The sequence below is a fragment of the Diospyros lotus genome, chromosome 2 (genome assembly GCF_014633365.1).
Source record: "Diospyros lotus cultivar Yz01 chromosome 2, ASM1463336v1, whole genome shotgun sequence".
Taxonomy (NCBI): Eukaryota; Viridiplantae; Streptophyta; class Magnoliopsida; order Ericales; family Ebenaceae; genus Diospyros; species Diospyros lotus.
Genome location: NC_068339.1, coordinates 44,576,047 through 44,584,311, shown reverse-complemented (window position 1 = coordinate 44,584,311; position 8,265 = coordinate 44,576,047). Strand labels below are relative to the sequence as shown.

Sequence of the window (8,265 nt, the reverse complement as noted above, 5' to 3'; positions counted from 1 at the left end):
AGCAATGAATATATTTAACACACTATTATAAAAAAATTTGAAAGAGTGATAATTATTGTGTTCATTTCTTTTTCTAATATGTAAAAAATATATGAACTAAATTGATTCAAAAATACAGATATATGAATATAATTGAAATAGTAAAAAAATTGAATTATAATAAAAAAATTAAAATATAAAAAAATAAATAATAATAATAATAATAGAAAGACAAAAAATATGAATGTGTTGGGCTCCCAACCTTACTATTTGTTTGATTCTCCCCCATCTCTCATCTTCTCCTACATTAATGAGTTAATTAAATTAGCACAGATATCAGAGAAAGACCAATCCTTTTCCACACGCGTGCGCGCACACATGTGCACATTCAATCCTCCATCATCAATTCATCATCTTCTTCTTCTTCTTCTTCTTCTCGTCCTCCTTCTATTCCCACGATTTCCAAGATTGAGCTGAGCCTCCATAGTTAACACACAACACCCACCCAATAGACGTACAATCCTCAGTACTGCTGCTGCTGCTACTACTACTACTACTACTTTACTGCAAAATGGACAGCTTCTCCTGGCTTCTCTTCGCCGCAACTTCTTCGTTCTTCTTCTTCTTCTTCGCCGCCATGATTCTCTGCAAGAGCCGAACATCATCGTCATCAAGAACCAATATTACTACTTGCAGAGCTTCTGAGCTTCCTCCGGGCTCTCTCGGCTGGCCTGTTCTCGGCGAAACCATCGAGTTCGTCTCCTCAGCTTACTCCGACCGCCCCGAGATCTTCATGGACAAGCGTCGTCTCAGGTATGCAACACATACGTACAGTGAATGATCACACACACACACACACACATATTTCGCCTGTGTAAATTAACAATCACAGAGAGAGATCGATATATATATACACACACACACACACATATATGATGATGATGGTGATGATTTTTTATGCAGGTATGGAAAGGTGTTCAAGTCCCATTTGTTCGGGAGCCGGACGATAGTTTCGACGGATGCGGAGGTGAGCAGGTTCGTTCTGCAGAGCGACGGGAAAGCTTTCGTGCCGTCGTACCCGAAATCGTTGACGGAGCTGATGGGGAAGAAGTCGATTTTGCTCATCAATGGCGGCTTGCAGAGGAGAGTTCATGGCCTCATTGGGGCCTTCTTCAAGTCCCCTGATCTCAAAGCTCAGATCACCACTGACATGCAGAGCTACGTCCGTCAATCCATGGCAACTTGGAGGGAGGATCAGCCCGTCTACATCCAAGATCAAGCCAAAACTGTTAGTCTCTCTTCCCTCCTCCATAAAGAAAAGCTAAGGTCTCGTGTTGGAATTTTTCTATCCTAAATCTCTCTTCATGCATACTCAGAAGTCTGATAATAATTTGTTATTTGTTCTTTATCAAATTATACCAAAACTATGTTAATTAATCTCATGAATAGCACATATATTTATATATGGGTAAAGAGAAAGTTAGATATGATTCCATCAAACTTAAAGCTAATAAGTGAAGCAAAGAGTTATATTTACTTCTTATATATTCTTTTACTCAAAAATAAAGTCATTGAATGGACCATCTTACCTTAGAAAATGGAAGAACAATCATTAGCTTTAGCTATATATATATATATAGGTTATTAAAATGACATTCTTATAAAATAGTAGTAATTCATGCATACATATTAATTGATGTGGTAACAATAATGCAGAGCATTAGTAATATATATTTGAATGAAAATTATTGTGTGAGAAAGTGGGGGCGCATAATAATTAACATTTTTACATGGGTGAACATCAACTATGTGTTACCTTTGCAAAAATGTTCCCCTAATTCTAGGAAGATGTTAGCATTAGTGATAATTATGTCTGATAAAAGCTTTGAAGAAAATGTTACTAAGAAGGCCCCCACCTGTCTCTTCAGATTGCTTTCCAAGTACTGGTGAAGGCCTTGATAAGCGTGGATCCAGGTGATCAACTGGAGTTTCTAAAGACACAGTTCCAGGAATTCATCTCTGGCCTCATGTCTTTGCCCATTAAAGTTCCTGGCACTAGACTCCACAGATCTTTACAGGCAAGTTGAGTTTTTTCTTCTTTTTCTTTTAAAAAAATATCAAATATTAAAAATAAAAAATCTTGTATATTAGAAATAAACAAGTAGATAGAGACCTTTACTTGGATGATTGTCTTTGCGCGACTCTCGATGTTTGTGCCCTCGATTATGTTAAGAGAAGTAAATCGTAAGTTGAACTTTTGAATCTTGTGCAGAACGAGAATCGAACTCACAACCTACTGAATTGACACTAACATAGATCGAACTTGTATTTATAGTGTGAATAACTTGTTTAATGACGATTTTTACTGACTCATAAAATTTGGAGTGAAGAGACCATTTTGAATGATCCTCTCTCGGCCCTTACAAAATTTGGGAGCCTTTTGTACTCGGACGAGTCACAAAGCAGAGAGAAGAGAGAACTTTGTTGACTGAGAACGAGTCGTTTAATAATGAATCTCTCCTGACTTTCAAATTAAAGAGAAAAAGGCAGATTAGTTAAAAATTAATTAAACTAAACTTTTTGGTTGCAGGCAAAGAAGAAAATGGTGGAGTTCATACAAGAGATTATCCAAGCAAAGAGGGGAAGTGGAGTCCCAGAAGTGGCAAGAGATGTGGCAGATGTTTTGCTGAGTGACACAAGTGAGCAGCTAACAGATGATTTAGTATCAGATAACATGATAGATTTAATGATTCCTGGGGAGGACTCAGTCCCAGTTCTCATGACTCTTGCTGTCAAATACCTTTCAGATTGCCCCACTGCTCTCCACCAACTAACAGTATGCCCATTCTTTCAAATCTTTTTTCCCTTTTATTTACTGTCAATGAGAACTCCATAAACTCACAGAATGCGTCTAATATTCTCAGGAGGAGAACCTTAAACTCAAGAGGTTGAAAGACCAGTCTGGAGAGGCATTGTGTTGGAGTGATTACTTCTCTCTCTCATTCACCCAGGCAGTAAGTTGTTGGCTTCACAAGAAGTACCATAATGTTCTTGCAAGGAAACACGATTAGAATTCTAACTTTGTGAATTTGATCATTGAATTACAGGTGATCACAGAGACCCTAAGGCTGGGGAACATAATTGTGGGGGTGATGAGAAAGGCCATGAAAGATGTGGAGATAAAGGGGTATTTGATCCCAAAAGGGTGGTGTGTTTTCACTTACTTTAGATCAGTTCATCTGGATGAAAATCTCTTTGATTGGCCTCACCAGTTCAATCCATGGAGGTGGCAAGTAAGATGAGATCAGTAATTAGTTAATTAATTTCTATTCGTGGGTTTTGAGCATTAACTTGATTCAATGCATGAATTCTGTGCTCACAGGACGCAGAAATTAGTAGCTGTAGCTTCACTCCATTTGGTGGGGGACAACGGCTGTGCCCTGGCTTTGACTTGGCCAGGCTGGAAGCTTCAATCTTCATCCACCATTTTGTTACTCAATTCAGGTTTTTCACTTCATTCCACATGAAATTTAACAGTTCAGGTCATAGAAATAATTTTTTTAGCAAAGAAAATGTTATGTATAAATACGGCACTCCTCTAACCCTTATGAAGAGTCTCGAGTATTGAACGTGTCTTTTCATTATACACATATATAATACTTAATCCGATTTTAAATGACTTCATTTTTCTAAATGATTTTTAAGTTAATGAAGTTAATCATGAGCTAAAAGTGGTTAGCCTACTGATGCGCAGGTGGGCTGCTGAGGCTGATTCAATTGTCAACTTTCCCACTGTAAGAATGAAGAAAAGAATGCCAGTTTGGGTCAAAAGGAGAAGAGAGTCTTGACAAGCTTTTGCCACAAGGCGACAGTTGAAGGGGACATTGCCCACAAAACTACAGATCATAGAAGACAAATCTGCAAGAAAAGGAAGAAAGAGATAGAGAGATAGAGAGAGAGAGAGAGAGAGAGAGAGAGAGAGATTAACTTACAGAGAAAAGCTTGGTTCCATCATCACAGCCTTCCACATTGCCCCACTTTATTAGGTATTATTAATTGCACATATACACACACACAATATATATATATATATATTCTGCAGGACCCACAATTTTTTTTCCTCCAATTTTCATTAGTTCTTTTAACTCCCACCAAGTGTTTGTAGAAATGCCACAAAAGGGCCAGTAGGGCTGGGGCTTATTCTGTTAGGTAAGGTGTATAGATTATTGATGATGGGAATGAGTCCCTCGCATTATTAGTTATGAGCAGCCTTTTGATCTGCCACTTGCTAATCTAATTGCTTGTGTGGCATATTCAATTAAGCTTGCCTATTACATTCCTTCAAAATTTCTAGTGATTTAGGTGGATTAGTAGTTTCTTTTAAAAGTGTTTTTGCCACTAGGCGAGTATTTCAGCCCGTGTTACACTTAAAGTGTGTTTGATTACACACATTTTTCTTATGAAAAACAATCAAAACTCTTAACTTTTCTATAAAAAATATGTATGGTACAAATATTTAAAATTTATTTTTATGAAATTCATTTTCTAAGGGGATGGGGTGGTTTTTGTTTTTTAGACAATATTATCTAGAATTAAATTATAAGTAATGTAATCAAACATACCTTTAGATAATAAATTAGAAGTTTCGAGTTTTAAGTGCCGTAATTTGCTTGAAATTTAAGTGATCACTCATCATGTTTAAACAACATTTTAAGCATAAAGAGACTAATATAGTGGTCATTAACATAACAACACTATACATAACACGAGTAACAATAACAAAGAATATTAGAAAGTATTTTATCCACGTCAATGTGTTTTTTTTGACTCAACTGTCCATGTCAAACAACACTACATATATCGCGAGCAACGACAACAAAGATATTCAAAAGTGTTTTATCCATGTCAATGTGTTTTTTTGACTCTACTGGTCCATACCAAACAAGTTCAAATTTGTTTAACTTGTTGTGTCATAGTAAAAGTTATTAAAAGACTAAAACGAGGCTATAAAAGTCCAAAATAATTTTTTGAGAGAAAATATGTAAATTTTTTGTACGCAGGAATAAGGGTGTGCAAAAAATCAGATAAATCAATATAACCAAATCGAATCGACCGATTCGATCGGTTCAGTTTGGTTAGTCATAATAACCGGTTCGATTTCAGTTATTTATTTGGCAAAAAATCGATTATTCGGTTCGGTTCAATTTTTTTGATAAAAATAGTCAAAAACCGAACCGAACCGTGAAACCCCCCTATACGGGCGCAGCACCCCCATGTCTTTCTGTACTTGCCATTTCATTTTCTCTTTGTCACTCTCTCTCTCTCCCTTGCCATTTCATTTCATTTTCATCCCAGATCCGGCCGTTGGCCGGTTCGTTCCTTCTCTCTCCCTCTACCATCCCTCGTCGTCGCTGATGGAGAAGACGAAGACGAAGGCTCTTGCTCTTCAAGGTTTCGTACTTCGTAGATCAGAGAGAAGAGAAAACCCAGAGGCAGAAGGACCGAATTGATCCTTGGTCCTTCCGTTTGCTGCCTCGTTTGTCTCCGACTCTCCTGCACGGCGGCACCATCACCCCCTCCGATGCTGTTGTCAACGCCGATGCGATGCTTCCTCTCTACCTTTGACACAGCAACGCCGACTTCAACGCCCACGACGAGTGCATCTCTCTCTCATCCGATTTCCACCACTGTGCTTGCCCTTCGGTAAGTTTTTGACAACTTCTATTTTTCTAGAAACTTGTTTGCGTTTGTTAACTATGTAATTAATTTTTAGATTTACAAAAAATCAATCGTCCGATCAAAGTCATTTTTTGATATATGAATCACCATGGTTGGGGGAATCCAATGATCGAAATCATCGGCAGGCCAGGTGGCCGGCGACAACAGATGTTCGGTCTCTTTGGTATTCCAGGTTGGTTCGGATTTCGATTTCGGTTCGATTACCATGACTTAGGTTTCGATTAGTTTGGTTTCGGTTAGTGGGGTTACTCGGTTCGATTTGGTTATTATATGCTGGTCGGTTCAGTTCGGTTAGTAATTTTTGGGTGATTCAGTTCAGTTATAACCAATTGCACACCCCTACGCAGGGGTCCCATGCAACGCACAAACTATATAAATTCAATATTCAAAAATCCTTTCAAACATTCCAAAAAAATGATATATAATTATCCATAAAGAATTCCAATTCTAAAAGGATTACAAAATACGAGAATAAACATCACCTATAAAAATTTAAATCTTAAAAAGATTTTAAAAAGTTAAGATAGATGATATCTGTAAAAATTTTAATTGTAAATTATTTCAAATCACTCCATGTTCCTCTATAAATAGACAAACACTTATTTCAAAAAATGTACGTCTCTAATACTAATTTCAATACGATTTTCATCATTTTCAGTGTCTGATTTAAATATCGAAATATTTGCGCGAGAATCTTTCCGTAACTTCTGACTATTTTCTTCCTTACAAATTCAATCAGTTTGATAACGATATTTTTTATCAAATAAATTTATTATTATATATCAGAATCAATAACCATAGCAATAATAATATATGCAAATAAACTCAAAAGTGAATTTACTTTTTGGTGTTATTATTTGTTATAATTTTTAAAATATCTTTTAAATATTGAAACCCATTGACTGGGATTCAACGGTGTCGTCGTGCCTGCACTCTAATCATTCGCCAACTTGTATTGTATTATAGATAATGATATTTTACCTAATCTTATATCAAAGTGGTCGGATTCCTTTCATTCTTAATTAAACTTTTGTATTGCCGCCAGTTGTAATCACAATTAATAATTGATTAACGCTGCTAATTGTGATTAATCAATTAACTCCCAATTGGGTCTTCTGATCTCACCTGGGGAAGCAAAATATGCTATAATAGTGGAGAATAATAATTCGGTTTACTCGAATTAATTGAATTAAATTGATTAAATTTCTTAGTTTAGTTAAGTTCTTTTCTTGCATCGATTCGGTTAATTTTTTTTAAAATTTGATTTTTGATTTTAGGTTCGATTTTTGAATTGAAAGAATCAAACTAACTGAACCGATCAAACTTTAAAATAATATTTTTTTAATGTTTATAAAACGACAACATTTTCTTCAATTTTATTTTATTTTCTATCAGTTATTTCAGTTTTCTTCAGTTGTTTTGTGTTTCTTCAATTTAAACTATTTGATTCAATTTATATAGTTTGGCTTTGATTTTTTCAATTATCGATTTTTTGAATTATTAGATTGGTTCGATTTAATTGGTTAGTGAATTTCGGTCGATTTGATAACCGAACTGAGCGTTTGCACTCTTATTTGGCCCAATTTGGCTCCCAAGTCATTTGTGCTATGCGAGAGCAAAAGTTTGGTTTATCCAAACTAACTGTTTGTCGGTTCTGTTTGATTTTTTTTTTTTTTGTACCGATTCAGTTCGATTAATTTTTCTCAAAAGTTCGATTTCTGATTTTTTGCTTAGAAGAATCGAATTGACTAAATTTTAAAACGATGTCATTTTAATGTTTATAAAATGACGTTATTTTTTTTGATTTTGTATATTTTTTTTGATTTTGTATATTTTCTTTGAGTTACTTCAATTTTCTTTGTTTGTTTTTACGTTTATTCGGTTTAATTGGTTCAATTCGATTTATATGGTTTAGATTTGATTTTTTCGATTATCGATTAATTTGATTTTTCGAGTTAATCGATTGGTTCAGGTCGGTTTTGCTCCTTGATTCAATTTAACCGATTAGTAGATTTTGGTTACCAAACTCACTCTTTGCACACTCTTAATTTGTACTTAGCCTCTGATTGGTATTATTGTGTAAAATCACTCATTTTTAAAAATGTTTAAACACTAAAAGGAAGTATTTTCACAAATAATTGTAAATGTTAAGCAACATATATGCAAAAGACCACTTTTTTCAAATAATTAATATTTTATGAAAATTATTAATAAAATGGTTTTGTAAAATAATTTGCACACAATTTCCGACAAACATCATAAATAAGAAAATGATTTTTGAAATGAAAATTTTCATTAATTATTTTATTAATATCTTATCATTTTTGGATAATTTCTAATATTTTTAGCAATTAAGATAGTTAACAAATAATTAATGAATAATTTAAAAAGTTACTTTGCATAACCCATTTTTATTAGCATTAAGCTCAAAATAATTTCTTATTTGATACAAAAATCCATAAAAAATTTAAAGTTGATATATACAAATATTTATGAAATGCTTTTTTTATTTCTAATAATATATTTTCAATAATTATCTCATAAATT

The 8,265-nt window shown here is 34.4% G+C and overlaps 1 protein-coding gene across 1 annotated transcript; it reads left to right on the top strand.

Annotated features, from left to right (window-relative positions):
* The first annotated feature begins 299 nt into the window (after positions 1-299).
* Positions 300-4,358, top strand: LOC127794258 (3-epi-6-deoxocathasterone 23-monooxygenase CYP90D1-like). Its single transcript, XM_052325210.1, has 8 exons — positions 300-792; positions 943-1,267; positions 1,908-2,057; positions 2,570-2,815; positions 2,904-2,993; positions 3,087-3,272; positions 3,362-3,483; positions 3,734-4,358. Exons 1-8 carry the CDS (start codon positions 551-553, stop codon positions 3,825-3,827), a joined length of 1,455 nt encoding a protein of 484 aa, XP_052181170.1. The 5' UTR covers positions 300-550; the 3' UTR covers positions 3,828-4,358.
* The last annotated feature ends 3,907 nt before the right edge of the window (positions 4,359-8,265 follow it).

Excerpts from the sequence above, each read along its gene's own strand:
- LOC127794258 (XM_052325210.1), top strand. The coding sequence starts at position 551 with ATGGACAGCTTCTCCTGGCTTCTCTTCGCCGCAACTTCTTCGTTCTTC. Across the intron at positions 793-942 it reads ATGGACAAGCGTCGTCTCAG|GTATGGAAAGGTGTTCAAGT; the intron begins GTATGCAACACA and ends TTTTTTATGCAG. Across the intron at positions 1,268-1,907 it reads TCCAAGATCAAGCCAAAACT|ATTGCTTTCCAAGTACTGGT; the intron begins GTTAGTCTCTCT and ends CTGTCTCTTCAG.